This window comes from Pimephales promelas, chromosome 22 (assembly GCF_988280905.1).
Source record: "Pimephales promelas chromosome 22, fPimPro1.hap1.1, whole genome shotgun sequence".
Lineage (NCBI taxonomy): Eukaryota > Metazoa > Chordata > Actinopteri > Cypriniformes > Leuciscidae > Pimephales > Pimephales promelas.
The window spans coordinates 2,253,533-2,280,699 of NC_142790.1; the positions used below are offsets into that span (position 1 = coordinate 2,253,533).

The window sequence follows — 27,167 nt, forward strand, 5'->3', positions numbered from 1 at the left end:
GATGTACAGTAAACTCGCAATTGTGAGACAAATTGTGACTTTTTTATTTGTTATTCTGCGGCGGAAACGAGATTCCATAGGATGGCTAAAAATAAAGTTTCTGGCCCTCAGAAAGACAGAATGGGAAAGAATGCAGGAAAGTATGAATTGGACAGGACAGCATTTCTAAACATCCTCATTAACTTGAAAAAGAGGATTCACACACAGTCAATACAGCAGCGTCTTCACAGATCAATAGCGTTTTCATTAAAACAGTTATCACAGTAAGTTACGCTTCTGCTAATTGTTGACTGAAATGTAAAAAGAAACGAATTAGGGTAATTAACGGCACATTTCAGCGGCACAGGACTGAGTGGTAAATGTTTTGACACCGCAATCAAAAGGCGTCATTAGTCGTCTCCTTTTGACGTGCCACGGTATTCATTTCTTCTTTAGAGCGACGATCACTTCTAATGGAGTCTTGAAATTACCACTCCGGCTGGGAAAAAGAGCCGAGCACATTTAAGTCTGATACAAAAAAAAAATACATAAAACACCAGGAAACACAGCCCAACTCATTTTCTCGGCTGGATATCTCCCAGTGACACATTTTTCCTCGGGTGATGCCAAATTCACATTTTATGTAAATAAAAGTGTCTGTGTGGAAAGAAAAAGCCTGCCCTTATCTGTCAACTTTTGACTATTAACCTCGGTGACAGGCACAGGCAGGTTCCTCTTATCTAAATTGGAAAACAGAGTTATTTGAATATCGGAAAGGGAGAAATGCAATATGCTTCTACCGTGGAATCTCACGCGTTTGCCCTCTATTGCTCCACGGAAGAGATAAGACAGTATTTAGCCCAATGTGGACACAGCTTACAAGAACAAAGTGACTGAGGCAAATCATTTGGAAAAATAAAAAAATAAATCTGCTTGCTTTTAATGGAATCGTTTTAATGGAGAACAAAGGGATGGCGTGATGTTTCCCCCTGGCAGGTGTTATTAACTAAACAGAAGTGTTGGACAGAATTCATAAAATCATACGAACCCCAGGGACTAACGCTATGTATTATTTAACTCGGATCTCAGATGTGAAAGTATCCGTGTTTTATTACTTAAAGGAGTAGTTCACTTGCTGATAGTTTACTCGCCCCCATGTCATCCAAGATGTCCACGTCTTTCTTTCTTCAGTCGAAAAGAAATTAAGGTTTTTTGATGAAAACATTCCAGGATTTTTCTCCATATAATGGACTTCAATGGGGTCCAAACGGTTGCAAACTGTTCAAAGGGCTTTAAACGATTCCAGGCGACGAATAAGGGTCTTATCAAGCGAAACGATCGCTCATTTAATAAATAAATGACAACGTTTAAGTTTTATAAGCACAAATGCTCGCCTTGCTCTGTTCTGTGACGCACGTTCGTGACTCTCCTGTTCGAACTCGTCCATCAGAATGAACAAATCTTTTTCATTCAACGAACGAAACAAACGAATTGACTCGGAAAAAGATTTGTTCATTTTGATGAACGAGTTCGAACAGGAGAGTCACACAGAACAGAGCAAGGCGAGCATTTGAGCTTAAAAAACGTAAACTTTGTCATTTATTTATTAAATGAGCTTGATAAGACCCTTATTCATCGTCTGGAATCGTTTAAATCCCTTTGAACAGTTTGCACTGAAAGTGTCTTTTGGATCTTGAACCGTTTGGTTCCCATTGAAGTCCATTATAAGGAGAAAATCCTGGAATGTTTTCATCAAAAACCTTAATTTCTTTTCGTCTGAGGAAAGAAAGACATGGACATCTTGGATGACATGGGGGTGAGTAAATTATCAGCAAAAGTGAACTACTCCTTGAAAGTCTCCTTTATAAAAACATGAATAAATTAAACAATCTAAAATATGAAAAGAACACAAAGCAAAAATGAACCCAAACGCATTTAGCAAATCATCGAGTCTGCGAGCATTTAGCAATGTGGCTTCAAAACCCAGAAAAATGCCCTGCGTGGATGTCTGGAAACTCATTTGGTCATGGCTGAGATGAATAGTGAAGCTTGTACACATGCTTATTGGCTGTTTATTTCCCTCCGAGTCTTTGAGAGAAGGCCTGACCTACTTACAGAGAGGAGGGATCTCTTCTGCTAGTCTAATCTTCAGAATAGCACAAGACGTCCCCGCGAGACCCGCTGCCTTGTCTCTCCACTGCGTGCCGTCTATAAAGGCAAACGCAATCGGTGGGTGACTCGTAATATTCTGGGCCAGTCATTGTGTGAGACAACTGATGAAATTGGCATTGATATTGTGTCAGATCGCCTTCACTGTGTCTGTGCAATTATGGTAATAGCTGTGATTACGCCACTTGCCATTTTCAATATAAAGAGAAAAGAGGTTAAGAAAGTAGAAGATGATCCACTGGCTGGGCTACATCATGATGATCAAACTAGACTGTTCAATTTACATACACAACTTTATTATTATTTTATGATCCCAGTTGTATCTAAAAAACGGTTTTGAAAGGATTTTCGTTGGCCACAACATGTCAGTTTTACTTAGTCAAATCAACCTTATAATTGGAGCGAACTGCATAGATAATTACCAATTTATGCATTACATAACCAACCAATATTATATATTAGCATATAACTTGTGAATATGTATCTTTAACTATACATTGACAACCAGTCTCATCATAGTAAAGATTCCTAGTTCATTTCAAGTTGAATGATTGATTCACTCGAATGATTCACTGACTGATTTTTTCAATCAGTATCATGATGAATGCAATGCTAAGACTCTACTCCGCTCCTCAGGTTTTGCTAGGGTGTTCTGGGTGGTTGCTATGGTGTTGCTAGGCAGTTGCTAGGGTGTTCGGGGTGGTTGCTTGGGTATTCTGGGTGGTTGCTAGGGTGTTTTAGGTGGTTGCTATGGTAAACTAAACTAAAGTAAAACACAATACAATTTAATGCGTGGTTTAAAACATGTTTTTTTTTTAAATCAACATAATGCATTGAGCTCTGACTTCTCTCAGAGTATGTCGTATATAATTTGATATAATTTCAAACAATGTTGTGTCACAACATTAATAAAAATCATTTGTTCATGAATCATGAATCATGGCTCATGCTAATCGCTGGCTACTCCTGTTATCAGACAGGTTTCCTATTTTTGTCTGGCCCAATCAGGCAATGGTGGGCGGAGTTAGTTAAATAGCTTCTCCCAACAAGGCAGGGTTTTTCCATTTGATGTAAATAGATACTCTGCTAAAAGTTGTTTGTTGCTAGGGTGTTGCTAGGGTATTTAGGTGGTTGCTAGGGTGATCTGGGTGGTTATTGAATATTGACCGTGATATTCTAGTCTCTACGTAGATATATCCTTTTTTTAACATTTGTTTTAAATGATTCACCATTAAAAGAGGCCTGCAGCTGCACGGCACCCATACTTACACGTCTCCATACCTTCGTCATCTTCGTCGGGGTTGACTATGGCCACACCTGGCTTGTCGTACGATTTGTCGATGGCCGCCCTGAAGCTCTCGTTGCAACCCCTTCCCCTGATGATCCTGGGACGAGGCCTGTGGAACGGGACGTCCCCGTTGAGCGTCACCTCCGCAACAGCTGTCTGGAGGCTCTCCAAGGAACTGGACTTCTTCAAACCCAACGACGGTCCCACGTCTCGCGTGGAGTTGCCTTCGGGGGGAGAAAGAATAGAAACATGCCAGAAAGAGAAGAGAAAACACTCACTTTTTCCCTCAATATATCCTTCTCTCCTAATTCATTCCTATCATTTACATCCCTTGCTAGAGACGAATGTGCATACTGGGGGCGCGTTTATCTGCAGATGGAGGGAGAAAAAAGTGTGCTAAAATAATACGGAATATAAATGAATCCACTGGATGCGAAGTGAGGTGTCAGAAAGATTATCCGTCTCGCGAGGCAGAAAAACGTCACATTTTTAACTCCTGATGTCATTTTTGCTTCTTTTCCCCAATGCAAGACGATACGAGAGAAAGGGAAAGAGCACATAACTCCTTCCCGTAGTTTAAGGCACTGATGGATGGGCCAAATATGAGGCCCATTATCTTCGCTGTGTGGTCGTGGGAGGAGGAGGAGAACAAGAGGGAGGAAGAGCAAAAGCTTGTAGACTAAACACGCGAGATTCGAAGAGCCCAAACTCCCTCAACTCGCCCGCTTAATGACCTTTTGATGCATTTAATCCACTTGTTCCTCGTTAAGGGTCCCTCACAAAGACCCACACTTCAAACAGACAACATTAATCCTGCTTATGAAATCCTGTAGAGGAGGAATTCTGGAAAATAACTCAATGAAAGCAAACGGGCTTGGCTGCTCGGGTCAGGGATTTGCGTGTGTTGAACAATTGACACTACACTCTAAAAAAGGATGGGTTGTTTCAACCCAAATTTGGGTCAAATATGGACAAACCCAAATGTTGGGTTAAAAATGCAATTAAAAAAATGTACAGTTGAAAATTTAAATTACATTTGTCCATATTTTACCCAAACTTGGGTTCAAACAACCCAGCAATGACTGGAAACAAAGAGTTGTTTGGCACCATTGACTTCCATAGTAGAAAAAATAAATACCATGGAAGTCAATTAGTGGCAATCATTCTTCAAAATATCTTCCTTTGTGTTCAGCAGAAGAAAGAAACTCATACAGGTTTGCGACAACTTGAGGGTGAGTAAATGATGACCGAATTTTCATTTTTGGGTGGAGTATGTCTTAAAGTAATTAAATACTTGCAGTCTGTAAACATCCAATACGCACAGAGCTGTGTTTGTGTAACTGTGCAAACCCTATGGGACAGACTCTGGAACAGTTGCCAAGTCCTAAAAATGATCTAAGCCACCTGCATGACTGGATAAAACAGTGTGTGTAGCTCAAACAATACACCTTGATAACTGCCAGTGTGTACGACTGCTTCTACACACATGCGCAATCGTCTCCGTGATGTATGATGATTCCTAAAATGATGCATCTCATTGAAATGTATAGCGCAGCAGAGCAGTGTGTGTGTACGTTTAAACACAATTAGCATGCAAATGATAAATAAACACACATTAACCGACAGCGCCGTTACTGTTCTCGTGAGCGTAGCCGAGATTGCCAGTTCTGTTTGCTGTGTCGTTTCTCACGTCTTGGCTATGAAGCTTGGAGTGAAGTTTGGTTTACCTTCCTCCGTTTGCACAGCTAGGATTATTTTGTCCGATAGCTGCTGTTGTGTGTTTAGATTTTGCTGATCGTACTGTCAGCGCACGCATGACACACAAGAGACTGCCCGCAATACAGAAAAGAAATAACAAAATTTGAAAAACCTTGTAAATACAACACATGCCAAGTTCTTAGAAATGCACTTCATGTTGGTTTCACATGGTTCGAGAAAAGTTAATGACTTTTAAAAAGTCTTTACATTACTTGACTGCAATTTTTCAAAGAGCGTTTGATATACACTGCTGTTCAAAAGTTAGGAATGGGTATGATATTTAATGTTTTTAAACAGTCCCTTATGCTCACCAATGCTGCATTTATTTCATTAAAAATACAAACAAAAAAACAGTAATGTTGTCAAATATTGCGAACTGAACCTGAAATCTGACCCAATCAGCCCTGATTTATTGAAGCGCAGGTAAATGTGATATTTACTGTATGACAGTGGGTTCATGCGAAGATTGTTTTAAGTTCACTTAAATTATTTCTTTTATATTTTTAAAAGCCCAATAAATGTTAAAATGGATAGATTTCAATGGACTGTAAAACTGCTGAATGGCTATAATGTATGGCTATAATTTTTTATAGAGACATCAGTTTTGGTACCGGTAATTCCGGCCTTCTTTCATTAAAAAAAGATGCCATTAAACAAATATTTAAAATATAGGTGACTCTCTTTATGTTGTTTCTACATTAATTTTGGAAATTAATTATGAAATTATTACAATATAAAAATATTATATGTAATTAATCGTGATTAATGTGTGATTAACTACACTGTTGGTTAAAAAATGAAGTAACCTGGTTGCCTTAAAATTTTAAGTTTATTAAAATGGAAAAATTGAGTACAATGAAGGAGATTGATTTAATCACCAGCAACAAAATATTATGTTATCAGAACTACATAAATTATTTAAGTTGATTTGACAAAAGTAAAAATGTGATTAAAAATCAGGAAAATATTTTTTTTTACAGTGTACACTCTTAAAAAATGCCGGGTTGTTTCAACTCAATTGTGGGTGAAATATGGACAAACCCAGCCATTGGGTTCATTTTTAAATTGCATTTTTAATCCAAAGTTTGGGTTTGAAACAACCCAGCATTTTTTACAGTGTAGTTATTCACACATTTTTCTGTAATTTATCACGATTAATCGCACATAATGTTTTTAACATATTTTATATTGTTAATATTTATATTTTATTAACCGATTGGCAGCACTAATATCGATATAAACGATATAGTCACATTCTAGGGGGAAACTTGGAGTTTGAAGTTCTACACTCTACAAATTGCTGGGTTGTTTTAACCCAACTTTGGGTCAAATATGGACAAATCCAAATGTTGGGTCAAAATATAATTAGAAAAAAATTAACTAAATGGCTGGGTTAGTCCATATTTGACACAAATTTGGGTTAAAACAACCCAGCAATTTTTTAAATATATAGATAAATATACTCACTTAAAATGATTGGGTTAAAAATCACCCAACGAATAACCTAACTATGGGGTGGTATAGCACCTTCCCAACTGTGGGTTAAACTCTAGTTGGGTTAAATAACCCAACTGTTGAGATAAATATTTAAATAGGCTATTTAACCCATGCAACAGTCAGGTTATTTCTAGAAATAACCTGATTAAAAAAAAAAAAAGACCCAATATTTTTTTGAAAATTTGACCCAATATGTGTAACCAAACCATTTGGTTAAACTAATAGCCCAACGTTTTTGACCCAACAGTGAACCCATATGGAGATTCAAAACGCAAACAGAACTGCACACTCTTTCTGTGGAGCTGCGATCAGGCACATTTAGATCTCGAGCACTTCTTGGAACTGACGCTGGCCTTCTCATCAGACCTTGAACACCGGCGCTCTATATATACATGCAGACGGCATGTGGTGGCACTCTGTGTAAACATGGCTGCCTTCACTCTCTCTCATTCCTGTCAGTCGATGCATTAAGGTGGACCCGATGGTTTGGTCCGTCTCCTAAACACATCCTCCCTCCATCTACACTGAGATTCCTGACTCGCTCTCAGAGCTAAATGGAGTGTATCCGCCGGTCGCTGGGAGGAAAGACATGAGGCAAAACACAGATTAGCTAAGCAAAATAAACCCCCGACACAGTAAGAAAACAATTAGAAATCTATTACAGAACCTCCTCTTGAAAGACGGACGTTTGAAGCATCAGTGAGCGTACGAGGAGCCCGGCTCGGGGACGATTACGGGTGTTTGAGGTGCGGGGATGGTGTGGGAGAGCACCAGGCCTGTGGCGTAATGCAATCCACTGTTATCATTCCTTCACAACTGGCAGCAGCTTCTGAAGCCACGGCTCCTTTAAAACCCTCTTGATCCTTTAACCAAGCAAACCAAAAGACTGAGCAAACTAGCTAGTGCAAATACTGGCCAATTAGGACAAAGAACTGAACTGGCGACAGACTCGGGTTCTGGATATTCACGGGATCTTTCATTAGCAGGAACAGTAAGCCGCTGCAAACGCAGGTGGTTTGCTTGTTAGGAACGTGACGGATGATTTTAAGGCTTTTTAGACCGTTTGCAGGAGATTTTCTGTTCGAACGCTTGGAAATGAGCAGATCCGGCCTGTGTTTGTCAGTGTGAGACCTCTAAGCTCATCCAAAAATGTTAATTCTGCCATAATTTATCGTTGCCTCAAAACTGAGTGATTTGTGGAGCACAAATATTTTTCAAATTAAGGACTCAAAAAATTACAACAAAGCACCAATGATTACTACTAAAAAGTTTAAATAACTTATATATGCTAATATATTAATATTGTATAATAATATAATGCAAATATATTAATATTAATTTTAAATAACTAAGAACAATAAATAAGTAAGACAATGAATAGTTTATATATATATATATATATATATAAAAGAATAAAATATATCAATATAATTGTAGTACTATGTTTTTAGCTTCAGTTTTTAAAAATATAAAAATAAAGGAAATTAATTAGTAAAGGGCCTGTTAAGCTTAAAAAAAAGAATATAAAAATTAAATTAGTAGGCTTTAAGAGCAGTATAACTCTAATATAACAATAATATAAAAATAAATAAGTTAAAATTAATTAGGAATGGGTATTTAAAAAAACAACAACATGAAAGCACCATAAAAAAGTTAAAATAACTAAACATAAAAATAATATTAGTAAAAGAATAAGTATAATATAAATATAAAATAATAGGCAATAAATGAGGACATGTACAATAAAAGAACCATAGGAATAGTTAAAATAATGTGATATAAGTACTGTAAGTAATGTAAGTAAAATAATGTGATATAATTATTGTAAAAGTACTGTACAATATTAATATACGAATAATTTAGTGAGAATGAATGACAGCAAAAAGAGCATAATAAAAGTGATCCATGACTTTTGCACAAAGTTTTCTTGAATCACTTATTTACATTAGTTTTGAACAGGAAACAGATTAGACTGGATTAGACAGATTAGGGGCAGAACTGTTCCTGTAAAAAAAAACTTTTGCTGATAATTTACTCACCCCCCATGTCATCCAAGATGTCCATGTCTTTCTTTCTTCAGTCGAAAAGAAATTAAGGTTTTTGATGAAAACATTCCAGGATTTTCTCCATATAATGGACTTCAATGGGAACCAAACGGTTCAAAGTCCAAAAGACAGTTTCAGTGCAAACTGTTCAAAGGGCTTTAAACGATTTCAGACTATGAATAAGGGTCTTATCAAGCGAAACGATCACTCATTTAATAAATAAATAACAAAGTTTAAGTTTTATAAGCTCAAATGCTTGTCTTGGTCTGTGATGCGCGTTCGTGACTCCTTTTCATCAAAATGAACGAGTCATTGCGTTCATTTTATTCGTTGAATGAATTGACCGATCGTTTCGTTATTTATCTTCTGGAATCGTTTAAAGCCCTTTGAAGCTGCACAGAAACTGTCTTTTGGACCTTGAACCGTTTGGTTCCCATTGAAGTCCATTATATGGAGAAAATCCTGGAATGTTTTCATCGAAAACCTTCATTTCTTTTCGACTGAAGAAAGAAAGACATGGACATCTTGGATGACATGGGGGCGAGTAAATTATCAGCAAAAGTTTTTTTTTTTTTTTTTTAAGTGAACTACTCCTTTAATAAATGACTTGGACCACCAAGCTCTGGTGTGTGTCCACAGGTACCATCTCTCCTCTCTGATGAAGCACAGTGTCTGTCACGGTTTGTTATTAATAGAAACGAAAAAGGAAAGAATCCAATCCGCCTGGCACGCATATAAACTAATATCGCGTCCCATATGCTGGAGAAGCCTCTTTAATCAACATGCTTCAAATAGCATGTGAACATGCGGCTTTCAGAGCTTACACACAAATCTGCGACACCGAAGAGCAGAAGCCGAACGCACGGCGAACACAAAGGGATTGAGCAGATAAAGCCCGCTTCGGGGAAACACAAACGACATCTGCATCCCACAGAATCTTGGAATAATCAAACTGGGTTTGTGTGGCGTGGCATTGTGTCGCCTCCGTGCAAAACACGGCAAGAGACGGAAAGCTCATAATTACGCTTTTTGGTTTTTTTTACCAGGCAGAGTTTGACATGCAACCCCAACGGATCAAACCTCCGACTCTCGACACACACCACATGTTTTTATTGGCATCCTCTTGCTGAATGCTTTCTATCTTCTTATCTGGATGTGGGGTTGTTTTAACCCAACTTTGGGTGAAATATGGACAAACCCAGCCATTGGGTGACATTTTTTAGTTACATTTTTAACCCAACACTTAAATACTCACAATAAAACACTTAAATTTGACCAAATATTACCAAATGCTGGGTTGTTTCAACCCAAATTTGAGTTAAAAATGTCATTTAAAATTTTATCCCAACTTCAACTTTCACTTTCAACAAACAACCCAGCACTTTTAGAGTCATGGTATTATTGTACAATGTTAATACCAAAGTAAATTAATGTCAGTGTCATAGCATATAACACACTACATAATATATCTATATAACTAAAGGAAAAATTTAAAAATGCTGTGGTTTCACCAAGGTATAAGATGAATTGTACTCTTGTAAGCTGAAATGTACAATAGCACTGGCAATTTGCCTGTATTACCATTGTAATAACATTTTACAATGTTAGTGTTTGTACAGTATTTATGATCAAATAAAAGCAGCCTTGGAGATAACATTTAAAAAAATCATTCCGACCGCAAAACTTTTACATAAAACACTTAAATTTGACCAAATATTACCATTGTATTACACTCTAAAACATGCTGGGGTTTTTCAAACCAAATTTGGGTCAAATATGGACAAACCTAAATGTTGGGTTAACAAATGTAATGTAAAATTGACCCAACTTCAACTTTCACTTTCAACTGCATTTTTTTTTTTTAATTCAATTTTTAACCCAACGTTTGGGTTCCTTCATATTTTACCCAAAGTTGGGTTAAAACAACCCAGCATTTTTAAAGTCATGGTATTTTTGTACAATGTTAATACCAAAGTATATTAATGTCAGTGTCATAGTATAACATAATACATAAATATAACTGTATAACTAAAGGAAACATTTAAAAATGCTGTGGTTTTACCATAGTATAAGATGAATTGTACTCTTGTAAGCTGAAATGTACAATAGCAATGGCAGTTTGCCTCTACTAGATTAGATTTTGCCTCTAAATCTGCCTCTATTTCCATTAAAATAATATTTTACAATATTAGTGTTTAGTATTTTTGATCAAATAAACACAGCCTTGGAGAGAACATTTTTTTTTAAAAATCATTCCGACCCCAAACTTTTAAATAAAACACTCAAATTTGATCAAATATTACTACTGTATTACACTCTAAAAAAAAAATGTTGGGTTGTTTCAACCCAAATTTGGGTCAAATATGGACAAACCCAAATGTTGGATTAAAAAATGTAATGTAAAACTGACCCAACTTCAACTTTCACTTTCAAATGTATTTTTTTAATTGCATTTTTAACCCAACACTTAGGTTTGTCCATATTTTACCCAAATTTGGGTTGAAACAACCCAGCATTTTTTAGAGTGTATACACTGAATAAATAAATAAATATTCCATGGTACTTTAAATGAACACAGAGACACAACCCCAGTGAAGATATATCTATATCATAAAGCACCTTAATTAGCAAAGGCACCTCCAGCACTCGAGCGGTTGAGAGGGATTACCATTAAATGCTAAAAGAAAGCATCATTTAAGCTTTAAATAACCTGCGGTGGATTGGTACGAGTGCTGTGGTCGTGACATTGTTCAGATGACCGGCAATATTCTCATTAATGATACTCAAGGTAACACAGGCCAGCATTTGCGTATGAAAGCACGATCCATCGCATGTAATTTATTCAGCTATCTGCAGTTTTATGCATTACGTTAAAAGGGTTATTAGGCTTGAAATAGCTCAGCAGCGGCGAGGAGGCTTTGTCCCGGTGTGTCCGTGAAGATTGAGGGAGTCTTGGGGTTACAGACCCTCCATTCCCGCGTGTCCGGGATCATTAGTGGACCAGAGATGTCCGGGTTTGTCCCTTGCTCCTTTACATCTGTCCTAATTAACTTCTAATGCCACAAGCCGGTCAGTCATTACATTTTCATTAATGACATCAGCGATGCTCAGAATCTGCTGAGTCACATTCATATTTCTGCTGAGTCATGAAACATCCTTCACTGTCACTTCCAGACACGACGCGTGTGGAGAATGTGGTGACTTTGAAACTGCTTTATCTCATGTTCATCTTTCTTTAGTGTGTAATGGGGCAGTTTGAGGATGAAAAAACGTATCCTCTACATCAGTGTCAGTGTTTCTCAACTCCTGAAACGCCTCCGTTGTAGATTTAAGTTTCTTTCGGGAACGAACACGCCACAATATTCCTCATTTGAATAATTCATACGCAGAATAAAGGGGCGGGGCCTGGTTGAGTGAGTTAGTGTCATGTTTATATGCGGCGGTCGTCTATGAAGGGCCGCCACTGTACTTCGGTTTTGTTGTTAGTTTATTTTTGGATTGAATGTTTGCTGGTTCCCAAATCCTTCTTCCCTGAACTTTAAACATTGCAACACTCCTTTATAATGGAAAAAAGGTTATTTGGATAGTTAAAATGTTCTTCACACTAAGGTTTTATTTTTATTTTTTTAAGAACTGAGCACTTAAGGCGAGACACTACAGGTGAATAGAGTAAAATTATTAAATAATAGTTATCACCATGAAACTTCCTCAGTCGATTACTTACACACGTATATATACATAAAAATATATAATAAGTTTTTGAAATTTGTATGTTTAATTATGCAAATTAGGCATGATCTCATTAAATATGCACAATTTTGCATATATTTCCGGTAGATAGATCTGAACATATGATAAAGCCAGGTGCAAAATTCTTTTTTCATTTTGTTTACACACAAAAGTTCAGAGGGATTTCAGGATATATGCTTTCATTACCTGGGAAATCAAAATATACTGTCCATAGCCTTTAAAAAATTGATTTTCGCCATAAAATGTCACATAAATCATGCCAGGAATAATTTATAAACAAATCCCTCTGAAAATATCTTCAGAAAACTGCTAAGTGTATAACTGGAGAGTTTGATGTACATATGTGCTACATAGGCTGAGATGTTTCTACTGGAGAATGACAAAAAAAAAATTATAATTTTGAGAAAAAGGCATTCAAAGATTTAAGTAGGGAATTTAATACATTTCTATTGGAAAAAAATTGCTCAAAAACGGAATAAAATCCGCAGGCCCTTAGTAATAATAATATATAATATTTCAAGCTCATGAAACTGATTATTTAATAACATGGCAGGCATATAAGGCCTACAACTGCAGTAAATCAATGAATTAACATTGGCAGAGTGCACCACGTGATACGACTGAGCGAATCACGTTCGCAGAAACCAGCAGTAGCCAATGAGATTTCGTCATTAGTTTTAGATCGCCCTTTGGACATTCACGATTGGTTACTGCCCATATTTGGGTTACACAGCGTTGTACACGAGATTCAGAGCTTTCCATCGATAGAGAGCCTAAGTCCCGCCCCTCCGCTTCCGGATCATGGGACCTTATTTCGGAAAAAAATATGTATGGTAGTCAATGGCGAGAGACAACTTATCTTTTTATTCCGTCTGAACTGTGCCCTGAATTACACATATGATGTTTGTCAATTTAAAAGATAATTCTGAAAGTCAAAAACGTCACAGTTTGTCATAAAAGAGAAGAGTAACATTTAGTTTTATGTGAAAATCGCTCAATGAACTACATTTCCCGAGAAGCGAAACAACTAGCAAGATCCGCTGCTCATGTGTGTACAGTCTGGTACAAAACACCCAGGCATGACGGCGTAACGTTACGAACGTGACGTAAGTCTATAAACAATGACAGACATTAGCATCAGTTCAGTTAACCTCATTCATTGAGAGAAAATGTGTGCTTTTGGGATTTGTAGTCTTTGTAATTACGTATTTTCACAGTCTCATACCTCAGCGGTTTCACATCAAACTGTGACTTTCTTTACTTTAAAATGTATCTTTTAAATTGACAAACATCATATGTGTAATTCAGGGCACAATTCAAACGAGATCAAAATATTAGTTGTCTCTCGCCATTACAATATTTTTACAAAATAAGGTCCCATGGTGGTCGACCGGAAGGGGAGGGACTTAGGCTCTCAGACAGACGGTAAACAGACGGAGCGTGGCATGACGCGCTGGAATGCTAACTCCTTGGTAAATTCGGGAGAAATTTACTGCCGCAAGTAAACTAAATGTAATTAAATAAACATGTTAATATATATTATCAACGTTTTCTTTACATCAGCTTGAAAGGACACACATTGAAGGAGTAAACTAGCCCAAAAGACGCGAGCGCAACGGCCATGCAAGTCCTTTGCATGTTTACATTGAAAAAAAATGAAAATTAGCACAGTGGAATGGAAAAAAATAAGTGGACACATGACTAGTAACGTTATGCAACTCCAAATTTTTCACTATCCATTCAATTCCCTCCTTCAATTTCTGACATGTTATTTCTTGGAAATAAATCGGGTTGCGGACATTTCATGTTGACATTACCACAGAAAAGCTTTGACTCTTTGACAGGATGAATTCTCGACATAACATGACTCTGAACACAGAACCTCCGGTCTCCATGCATCTCTAGTTCTCCACACGGCACGCATACGTTCGCTGAACTACAGCTCGCTTCTCCAGACGCTTGACATTGATGGATTAATTGCAGTAAGCCAAACAGGCCCATCTGACATTGAGGCTCTTTCTTTCAAACAGAATTCCAGCACACACTCACGCATTCACACACACACACACCTCCGTTTCTTTTCCCATTCGAGAGCTTCTCGGCATAATTAATGTTTTCTTCCATCTACTCCCTCGAGAACAGGCAGTCCGCTTCGTTTTCCAAAAAAAGTAGTTGCCAAAACGTTTATTTAACACCAGGGCACTTCATTTCAATGGGAAAGAAGAAAGCAACACCCTCTCTGATTTGATAGCAATTACTTCAAATGACTTCCTTAACGAGCACAACGCACACGGTCGTTTAGTTAGATTGATTCCTAACAGTTAACACCAGATAGGAGAGTCGTGAAGTCAAAGGCGGGCGGTTTTGAAGGATTTTTCCAAACACAGATTAAACTTGTTGCTGGACTCATTTCCACCATGACTGGTGGTCTTGCAGTGTTCATTTCTCATGTGAAAGGGTACTTTGGCTTTGTTCCAAAACCTATTGAGCCGCCTTGCTGTCTACTGCCTAAACAGACATCTCATCTCCACACCGCAGAAAATAATGCTAACCATACAAAACACACATTGGTTTGATGTCTAAATGTATTTTATATATATATATATATATATATATATATATATACTATGCAATCTAATTAAATATTATAACTCCATCTGGCTGGTTTAAGCTGGTCTCACAGGCTGGTTTCAAAGGGGTTTTGGACACTTTTAGCTGACCAGGATGGACTTAGACCAGCTTAAAGACCAGCTAAACCCAGCTTAACCAGGCTGGGAGACCAGCTTAAGCCAGCTAAGACCAGCCGAAGCTGGTTTTATCTGTTTGTTGTTTTGTTTTTTTCCAGCAAGGAAATAAATATTGGGAAAAATTGACTTTTTAATTAGACAAACAATTAAAACTGTTGTCTACATTTCTTGTATATGTTCTTGTATATTACTTGTAATACGTTTTAAATTAGCATATTGCTAAGCTAAACCCACAACTGTGAACAAATGTTTCCATCTTGGACTGAACTGTGATGATTTTTCTATCCTATTGAGTATACAATTACAAATTATAACTGTTGTCTACATTTCGCTCAATTGATTGTAATAAACTATTATATAAACTATTGTTATAAAAGTTAGCATGTTGCTAAGCTAAAGGCATAAGTTACGTTAACTGTTTAATTAGGCTGGAACTTAAAACAATGTTTTTTTTAATAATATTCGCCATGTAATTAACTATTTACAGTCTATTTGTTATCTACATTTTTCGTATACTTGATTCTAAGAGTTTGACATTAGCATGTTGCTAGGCTAAGTAGACACAGTAGATAAGGTAAAGTTGTTCTTTTTTAGATTAAAACATAAAATGTGATTACAAATGTTTCTATACCATTCAGTATCTAATGTAAATATAACTAGTACACATTTTCCTGGACATATTATAATAGAGTTTGATGTTAGCATGTTGCTAAGCTAAGCTAACACAATTTCAGGGTAAGACTGCTTGGGAATCTTTAAAAAAAAAGATGATTGACTGAATTATTATAATTACAGCCAACAATTTTCTATATTATACTCGCAATGCATTCTAGGAGTATTTTCTGGACTTACACCAGCTTAAAGACCAGCCAAACCCAGCTGGAAGACCAGCTTAAACCAGCTAAGACTAGCCAAACAGCTGAATTGGGTTTTATCTGTTTTTTGTTTTGTTTTTCCAGCAGGGAAATAAATATTGTGAAAAATTGACTTTTTAATTAGACATAAAATTAAACCTGTTGTCTACATATCTCTAAACTTGTTGTAATAAGTTTGACATTAGCATATTGCTAAGCTAAAGGCACAACAGTGAACAAATGTTTCCATCTTGGACTGAACTGTGATGTTTTTTCCTATACTATTGCGTATACAATTAAAACGTATAACTGTTGTCTACATTTCGCTCATTTGATTGTAATAAAATATCATATAAACTATTGTAATACACTATTATACAAGTTAGCAAGTTGCTAAGCTAAATGCATAAGTTCTGTTAACTGTTTAATTAGGCTGAAACTTAAAACAATTTTTTTATAATATTTTCAGTATGTGATGAACTATTTATAGCCTATTCGTTATCTACATTTTTCGTACTTGATTCTAAGAGTTTGACATTAGCATGTTGCTAAGCTAAGTAGACACAGTAGATATGTTAAAGTTTTCCTTTTTTAGATTAAAACGTAAAATGTGATTACAAATGTTTCTATACCATTCAGTATCTAATATAAATATAACTAGTAGACATATTATAATAGAGTTTGATGTTAGCATGTTGCTAAGCTAACACAATTTCGGGGTAAGACTGTTTGGGAATCTTGAATTATTATAATTATAGCCAACAATTTTCAATCTTATACTCGCGATGCATTCTGGGAGTATTTTCTGCACAAAGGATACACATTATGCTAGTTTAATGGCGGCAACATAATTCTGCGTCTGGAAGCTCACTAGGTTTTCCAACAGAGCATAGATTTGTCTAAAAATCTTTTAAAAAATCCACCAAATGTCCGTAAATGAGCATGCCCAAACACACAGAGGTGCAGTCTGCTTATGAGGTTAGTGTGGAGAGTGTCCCTGATTGGTTGCCTTACCTTCGGTCCTCTCTTTGCGGGGAGTGGGGTTAAACTCGTCGGCTACTGTTAGGGAGGCATAAAGAATTGTGATTGGTTAATTCAAGACATTCACCATTCCCAGACCCATGCACCAATCCATTCCAGTACGGATGTTACTTGACATTTGCAAAGGCCAAGCCGAGAGGCATGCAAATCATCAGGTGAAAGTGAGACAGTCAAAGTGGGATAACCCATGAGGCGAGAAAGAGAGAGAGAGAACTGAGTGCATTAGCATGCAATATGTGATGTCTAACATTCAAAAGCGTTGGCCAGTGATACTGTGTTAGGGGATTTTAGCTCGATGAACCAGGCCTAACCAATTCCTTTTTGTCTTACCATGCATACGGTCGAAAATCAAACCATGAAGTCTGAATTATTAGTATTTTTTTCTGTAATTTTCCTAATGATGGCTCTCAAACATCAGCTTTTATACCGTTGCCACAGATTGTATTCTTCTAGAAGCCGGCGCCGGCCAAACATATCTACTCAACCTGAAGGCAGAGATGCCATTTGAAGAAAATGGCTCATAAGAACGAAGCACAGGAGATTTGGTGGAATTGAAACGTGCTTTGAAATGGCCAGTAACATCAGGACACATCTGTTCTGGTCCAAATGGATTTCATAAAAAGATGAAACTGCCTTTAAACTGGGAAATAAACGCGCTACTTTCACAGAACATTTAATGATCTTGTTAAAGCCATTCGGATCAGTAAAATATTATTACTATGATTGCAATTTGAGTACCTAGAAAAGCACTAACAAATTAATAATATTATTATTAATTTAAAATAACTATTTTCAATGTGAATATATAGTAAAGTGTAATTTCAGTGTCACATGATCCTTCAGTAATCACTCTAATATGATGATCTGATGCTCAACAAACAGTTATGATTATCATCAGTGTTAAAAACAGATTCATATTTTTAGTGGAAACCGTCATACATTTTAATTTTCAGGATTCTTTGATGAATAGAAAGTTCTTAAAAAAAAACTATATTTATTTGAAATAGAAATATTTTGTAACATTATAAATGTTAACTTTTTACTGTCACTTTTCATATATGTATATATATACTGACACAATTTTGACAAGACTTTTTACAGATTTTTTTGACACAACACTTTCGAATAACTTATTCATAATCATGATGTATTATATTATCATTTATAAATGTATAATATACAAATATATCGACTCTTTTTTATTATTACTTTTAATCAAATGTAAATACAGTAGATCTCACAGGTGTCCAGGCATTATATTAGTGGTTATCACTGGTATATTAGTGGTTCTGAGTGTCAACATTTGAAGACCCAAAACAGATATGTTTAATTCACCCCAACTCAAATCATTTAATTTTGATGCATATCCCTTGTGTAACTCGGTTAACCCTTGACGAGGCACTGAAATAGGTCTAAAATCTGCTGCTTCTTTCCTTTTCCTCACTCGCTCATTTTCTAAGTGCTTTATCTTCTTCCAGCCATTTCACTTGTGCTACTGAAGTGCAAAGAGGGAGTGTGTGAGGTCTCGGGTGTCTGGTGTTTTTGGCCTGAGCGCGGCGTTGGTCTCAGGAGGCTGTGGTCTTGATGTTGAGTAAGGATAAAGGAGAGGAGGTGGACGATGAAAGAGATGTTTTATCTCCTTCGATTAGCCGTGCGTTCGTGCGGCAGAGACTGTGTGTCTCCTGAGATCGACTCCACGCTCTCAACAACCCTGACCTGTCCTTGAGTCCCGACAAACCTCAGAGCAAACAGGTCCTCGGACACATATATTAGTTAGGACACAGCAGTCAGTTTTGAACTTCATGTCATCATGAATGCATGTTTTATGTTTTAGCCTACGACTCTCTGTACTCGACGCGCTTGCATTCGCACCCCAGCTGGAAAACCGCACGGCTCGATAGCGAAGGAACAGGAGCAAGGCAAGGGACTGGTGTGGGATTGAGTGTGTGTGTTACCTAGGTCCATACTCTTGGACTTGCGGCTCTTGATCATGTCCAGTTGAGAAGCATCGTCGAACTGTTTGGTCCTCTTCTCCGACATGCTCTGCCGGGCGAAGCCTTCCCTCTGGAACTGGACATCCACGTCTGCGTCGGGACTGAGAGAGCTGAGGGACGGGGACAGGGAGAACGCTTATTCATTTTATTGGGATTATTTATTATACAATATGAACGATACTTCTAAAATATTATTATATAAATGATTTATATAAAATGTATCAGGAAACAATGGAAAACAAGTATAAATACATATAAAAATATCACCTCACATTGTTTTGTTTTTTTACTTTTATAAATAGATAAATAACATGATCTTTTTAATGGGTTACTAAAACCAAAATGAATGAATGAATGAAGTGCCTAAAATTGTTAATTTAAAATTTAGATAGATAGACAGACAGACAGACAGACAGACAGACAGACAGACAGATAGATAGATAGATAGATAGATAGATAGATAGATAGATAGATAGATAGATAGATAGATAGATAGATAGATAGATAGATAGATAGATAGATAGATAGATAGATAGATAGATAGATAGATAGATAGATAGAGACAGACAGACAGACAGACAGACAGATAGATAGATAGATAGATAGATAGATAGATAGATAGATAGATAGATAGATAGATAGATAGATATAGAGACAGACAGAGACAGACAGACAGACAGATAGACAGATAGATAGATAGATAGATAGATAGATAGATAGATAGATAGATAGATAGATAGATAGATAGATAGATAGATAGATAGATGGATGGATGGATGGATGGATGGATGGATGGATGGATGGATGGATGGATGGATGGATGGATGGATAGATAGATAGATAGATGGATAGATGGATAGATGGATGGATAGATGGATAGATGGATAGATGGATAGATGGATAGATGGATGGATAGATGGATAGATGGATAGATGGATGGATAGATGGATAGATGGATGGATAGATGGATAGATGGATAGATAGATAGATAGATAGATAGATAGATGGATAGATAGATAGATAGATAGATAGATAGATAGATAGATAGATAGATAGATAGATAGATAGATAGATAGATAGATAGATAGATAGATAGATAGATAGATAGATAGATAGATAGATAGATAGATAGATAGATAGATAGATAGACCCGGATCTCCTCCACTAAACTCAGTTCAGTGTGTGTGAGTGAGACACACTTATCCTCCATCCTCGAGTCTCCAGTCTAAACAATGAACAAGACCTTGGATTAGACCTCCATGACTCACTACAGTAACAACACACACTCACTCGCTCCCGAATCACTGACACGAGGACAAACACACCAATGATGCATTATTCATCCCCTATTCCTTCTTACTTCATAACAAACATGCGCACACTGTGTCCCTGAGAGGAAATGAGGACACATCGCAGATCTGGACAGCGAAATCAAGTGTTTCCAAACTGAACATAGTCTGAAACTGAGTGAGAGTGTGTCCAACAAGGACACCAGAGAGCGACTACACAAATGAAACACTTAAAGCTGAAATATTCTAGTAGTTATTAAAGGGATAGTTCACTTTGAAATTAATTTTTGAAATGTTTTATCTTACCTCAAGGGCATCCAAGATGTAGGTGTGTTTGTTTCCGCAGTATTTTCAATTTTGATATTTTTAGGTCAAACCGTTTGAGTCTGTCAGTCATATAATGGAGGTCTATGGTCACCACCTCAAAGAGCATGCACAGAGAAGTCCAAATTAAACATGATTTAATGACTCGTAAATGTAAGTACACATTGATGGCCTAAGACACGAAACGAGCGGTTTGTGTGAGAAAACGAACAGTATTTATATCGTTTTTACCTCTTCTAACCACAGCCACGTCCAACTGATCTGAGGCCGCGGGCGCTTCGGTCTGTGCAAGCACCGGAAGTGATCTCTCGCGTGTGTACGTCACTCATTGTTTACACAGAGATTTCAGAAGTGTTATCCTTTACTGTGAAGATCTAAACATATTTAGATATACAGGAAATCACAATGGAAGACAATTTCGATACATATCAACAAACAACGTTGATTTTCTTTCCAACCGCGCGAGAGATCACTTCCGGCTGTGGTTACAAGAGGTAAAACGATATAAATAATATTCGTTTTCTCACACAAACCGCTCGTTTCGTGTCTTAGGCCATCAATGTGTACTTACATTTACGAGTCACTGAATCATGTTTAATTTGCACTTCTCTGTGCATGCTCTTTGGTGGACCCCTTAGCCTCCAGTGTATGACTGATTGACAACAACGGTTTGACCTAAAAATGTCAAAATTGAAAATACTGTGACAAAGACCCCTATCTTGGATGCCCTTGAGGTAAGATAAAACATACCAAAAATTAACCCTTTAAAGGCGTGGAATGGATGCAAAAGCAAAGCGTTTGGTTACTGATGCCACTGTAGAAACACATTTTTGATCCATTTATTCGTCTTAAATTGTCAAATAATAATGCAAATCAGTTTGTGTAACTTCACAATATCTTCACTTCACAAAAGTTTAAAACGCAGCGTTCTCACGAACATGCCCTCGCCGTACACGAACAGAAGCGGAGGCATCTCAACCTTCAGTGGGATTCAGATGTGTCAAAACACACTCCTGTGAACCTCCTCCTTCACAGCATCCCGCTCACTTTCCTCTTTACTGTTTTAAGTCACGAATCCTTTTACTGGGAGAGAGTTTCTTGCTGTTCGTTATTCACTTTGAGAACTGAATGAGGTTTAAAGAATCCAAACAACTTAACGCACGCTAACAGAGAGAGTTCAGAGGATGGAGACCGTCCAATAATCCCGTACAAAATAATAACGACCTGTGATGAGACGGCCAGCGGAAGCTCTCTGACATGTAGACGTGTGTCGGTCGTGTTTGATTAGAGGCTGGATGTGTGTGTTGCTGGTATTGATTGTGGTGTTATGATGTTTATGAGATGCTGTCCAGCACATATCGACTGGATGAACGAGAGAGGACCCTATCCTGAAGATAAGGTCAATGTATTCTCCACAGACTCGCTCAAACCCTGTTTAATTATGTTTGTTCTGTCTTCTAGCATATTAAACACTACAACTACTGGCTGACTCACACACACTAGTCTCACAGAGATGTGTTTGCTTACAGCTTATTCAGGTCAAATTGTTCATTTAATATTTTTTTTATGTTTTATTATTATTATTTTATTTCAATGTTGCTTAATTCCACCGTTATTCAGTGAAACACAACACTAATGTACGTACAACCAACGAGGATATTCATTTTTTTTTTTTTGAGAACAGAAAAACTACAGAATTGGCATAATTGTAGTTCATAAAACTTGTGCATAACATTGCAAATCTTCAGGTGTTGTATTTCTTTTTAGTTCATTTTAATGATAAATTTATGGAGGGTTTTGGTCATATATATATATATATATATCAAAATATTAATCACATCCAAAATAAAAGTTTGTGTTTACATAAAATGTGTGGGTGCACTGTGTATAATTATTTTATATATATATATATATATATATATATATATATATATATATATATATATATATATATATTTATACACAGACACACATGCTTGTATATATTTAAGAAATATTTTCATGTATATACTGTATATAGATTTATATATAATTTATAATATATATAAATATAAATATTTTATATGTAAATAATATTTTTTTCTTAAATATACATGCATGTGTGTATATATATATATATATATATATATATATATATATATACACACACACACACAAAATAATTATACACAGTTCACCCACATATTTTTTGTAAACACAAACTTTTATTTTGGATGCGATTAATCGTTTGACTATATCTATATCTATATCTATATAGAATGTGTATATATATATATATATATATGTTTTTTTTTTTTTGATAGACAGCAAGTCAAACAGTTTGGAACGACATGAGGGTTGGTAAACAATGAGATAATGTTAATTTATTACTTAGTGTGTGTGTGAAAATGCAGAAAGTTTTGTGTAACGGGTTGGGGAGAGACTATACAGTTTGTACAATATAAAAAAATCATTATGTCTATTAAAGTCACGGGTATGTGTGTTTGTGTGTGTGTGTGTGTGTGTGTGTGTAGATGTTACAAGCATAAAGACTTCTGAGATGAATATGACCCTCAGTGTGGTGAAAACTCTGGAGGGCTGAGTGTGAAACACATCTGGGAGGTGTACAGTACAGACACACACACACTACGGTTGAGCAATATGCTGAACATGCTGGAACAACAGCGCACCGCTGTGCAATCTTAATATTCATATCCAACAGGGATCCATTAGCATTTGGGGAGAATGTGTAATTAAAAGAGTCGAGCACACGGCAACATATCAACACAAAACCCACACATGAGACAAAAGGCTTTACGAGGATCTCAACACAAGCAGTTCTTGTTCTTGTGCCACACACACTCATAATGCGTGCAAATCAAGTTCTTAACACAAGTTAAATCAGAAAAACTTTGATGTGCACCAGGCTACTGAACACAAGCACACTATCCACACACACACACACTCAAATAACCATTAGAGCAGCGTCCAATTAACCCTGGCCCGACAGGACTAATGACCACGACCAGCTGCCTTTAAACACACATCACCAGAACAACAGACGTTTGAAGAACCAACGAGTCAGATATGTGCTTCATCATATTGGTGAGATTCCCCACCATGGGTGACCGGACTGTAGTGGACTGATCGCTCTAAACATGCATTCACTAACACAACTCGAGCAAGCATTATACTTTATTTAAAGATCATTATCACACTGAGGCACTGGATACACACATGCACGCTCACTCGAATGGCTGCTTCTGGTTTTGCAATAACTGGGTCAGTTTATTAATGTTTATGGGTTGGCCCGGGCTAAAGAGCCATTTGTCTTGAGAGTAGCCCTACTAATGTGTTTCAGAGAGATACGCTTCTGTGCGCGTGCAAACTCCTGCGAGAGGACATCCTTCACCACACGAACGATATATATATATATATAACATTCAAGGGTTTATCAGACGCTTCATATAGAACCTTTAAAGCCGAAAGTATATGTATGCTGTATAAAAACGTGAAGAAGCTTTCCATTGCACAAAAGGAAGTGAAGGTTCTTTAGATTAATGAAATGTTCTTCGCATTTTTCATCTTTTAAAGGAGTAGTTCACTTAAAAAAAAAAAACTTTTGCTGTTAATTTACTCACCCCTTTGAACAGTTTGCACTGAAACTGTCTTTTGGACCTTGAACCGTTTGGTTCCCATTGAAGTCCATTATATGGAGAAAATCCTGGAATGTTTTCATCAAAAACCTTAATTTCTTTTCGACTGAAGAAAGAAAGACATGGACATCTTGGATGACATGGGGGTGAGTAAATTATCAGCAAAAGGTTTTTTTAAGTGAACTACTCCTTTAAGAACCACTCACTGAAAAGTCCTTTGGGGAAACCAAAGCGTTTCTGAAAATCCCCTTTTGGAACCTTTATTATTGTGTGGGTGTAGTATGTTAGTATGCTCTCCTGTACTCTCTGTGTGTGTGCGTGTGTGTGTGTGTGTCTAATAATGTGAGGTTGCTGTGGTAGCTCCCTCCAGTGGACGAGTAACTGACACAATGTTTGGACACACACGTGTGCTGTATGAATGTACGGCCGAGGACATTAATCAGTGAGAGATACACATATGTGTCTTCTGCTAAATTAATTTAGTCATAAATCTGCATGAGAGTAACAGAGAGAGAGAGAGAGAGAGAGAGAGAGAGAGAGAGAGAGAGAGAGAGAGAGAGAGAGAGAGAGTTGTGTTCTTATAAGACCCTCAGACATGAATAATTCAGACTAACCCGAGGCAGTGCTGCACTACACACTACTGCTGAGTGTTTGAGTGTGTGTGTGTGTGTGTGTGTGAGGGGGGGGGGTTAGAAGAGTGTGTATGCGTGTGTGTACGTGTGTGCGTGTGTGAGAGAGAGAGTATGACAGCACTGCCATGGCCTTAATCCATGATGACAAAATTACACAACTTTCACAAACATAACACACACGCAACATACAGTGAGTCAAATAATTCATTGAGAGAGAGAGAGAGAGAGAGAGAGAGAGAGAGAGAGAGAGAGAGAGACTGAAAGGGTTTGTGGGAAAGGGTTTCTCGTGGGACTGAGAGCGAGAGATTGAAAGTGGACAGAAATGAATTGCTCAAGTCACTTGCTTTAGGAACCTCTTTTAGCCCGAGGAGCGTGAACTGGGCCTAACGTGCACACACACACACACAAACACACACACACACACACACACTGGACTTGCTTAAGAATTAAACAACTGGATTCAGGGCTAAATGTACTGGTTTGTACCAAACAGTGAAGTGGTTCTCATGATGGCCAAAAACACATTCACACACCGATACGGTAAAGTGGCAGACTACACACACACACACACACACACACACACACACACACACCCATGGAGTGAAGTGGCAGTATATATATATATATATATATATATATATATATATATAAATATATAATATAATATATACACACACATGCTTGTATATATTTAAGAAATATTTTCATGTATATAGATTTATATATAATTTATATAAATAAATATTTTATATATAAATATTTTTTTTTTCTTAAATATACATGCATGTGTGAGTATTTATATATATACAAAATAATTATACACAGTGCACCCACATATAGTATGTAAACACAAACTTTTATTTTGGATGCGATTAATCGTTTGACTAGTTATAACCCATAACTATTACTACATTTTCTAGTGCTAGAAAATATATAGAAATATAGAAATATATAGAAATTGCAGCCTTTATTTATTTATGTATTTATTTATTAGTTTGTTTATTTTGTATTTCACATTGGTGATTTTATAATGTATTTTTTCCATTTAATTTAGTACTCTACTATTAAAAATTGAATTTATATATATAATAAAAATATGGTTATTTCGGTTGATTATTCGTGCATAAATATCCAAAAACAAAGGTTATGGATTTTAATAAATGTGATCTCAACGTAGCATGTAAAATAAAACCACTTTTAATAGGAAATTGATATACCTGTATGGGAGCTTGTAATTGCAACTTTTTTTTATCATATTGTGTGTTATAAAGTCAGAATTGTGAGATATAAAAAAAGTCATTCTTTTTTTACACAGTATTGGACTATAAACTCACAATTGCTAGTTTTTATCTCACAATTCTCAGAAATAAAGATATAAACTCTCAATTATCTTTCAAAATGTTTTATTCTGTGGCGGAAACAAGAGATATGACCCATTTCATGTTTATTCGTCCATTATATTTGTATCTGTGTATATATTTGCTGAGTGCACCTTTTAAATACACAGCTTGCTTACTTAAACCGATTATTGGCAGGATGATGGTGTGTTAGGGGATATTATTACCTTTCATCCTGTATCTGGACATCTTTGGGCCAGGATTCTGGCATTTCTGTCACAAACCCCATGTCTTCGTGGGAGCTCGATGATGATTGGTCAGACAAGTGGGCAGGAAGAAGAGGTGGCCTATCATCTTCAATGATGACGGTGTCATCCTGGGGCATATTCACAGTGGGGGACAGCTGGAAGTTACCTGAGAGAGAGAGAGAACAGGTCAACATCTCACTGAAAAAAATAATAAAAGTGTGTTTATTTTTGAGATGGGCTTCAATAATCTACAGGACAATCTGCCTTTGAGAAAACTGTACTGTCCATAAAAGAAGTCACTAAAACCCAGTGGCGGGCAAGCGCACTTCACCCCGAGGCCTTCAGTGGTGTCGTACCCGAATGAATCCACCTCTTAAAGGAGTAGTTCACTTTCCAAAAAACTTTTGCTGATAATTTACTCACCCCCATGTCATCCAAGATGTCCATGTCTTTCTTTCTTCAGTCGAAAAGAAATTAAGGTTTTTGATGAAAACATTCCAGGATTTTTCTCCATATAATGGACTTCAATGGGAACCAAACGGTTCAAGGTCCAAAAGACAGTCTCAAACTGTTCAAAGGG

At 36.7% G+C, this 27,167-nt stretch overlaps 1 protein-coding gene across 7 annotated transcripts in view; it reads right to left on the reverse strand.

Moving 5' to 3' along the window:
* Positions 1 to 27,167, reverse strand: part of pard3aa (par-3 family cell polarity regulator alpha, a) — a 516,002-nt gene that overhangs the window by 154,756 nt on the left and 334,079 nt on the right. For 3 of the 7 annotated variants that reach the window (XM_089125818.1, XM_089125819.1, XM_089125815.1), the window contains 4 exons: positions 26,567 to 26,753; positions 19,084 to 19,232; positions 17,102 to 17,146; positions 3,418 to 3,660 (listed from right to left, as the gene is read on the reverse strand). In XM_089125818.1, the coding sequence (XP_088981944.1) occupies positions 3,418 to 3,660; positions 17,102 to 17,146; positions 19,084 to 19,232; positions 26,567 to 26,753 (624 nt within the window). The remainder of the gene's footprint in view (positions 1 to 3,417; positions 3,661 to 17,101; positions 17,147 to 19,083; positions 19,233 to 26,566; positions 26,754 to 27,167) is intronic. The other 4 variants (XM_089125821.1, XM_089125820.1, XM_089125817.1 and 1 more) reach the window with 2 other exon arrangements.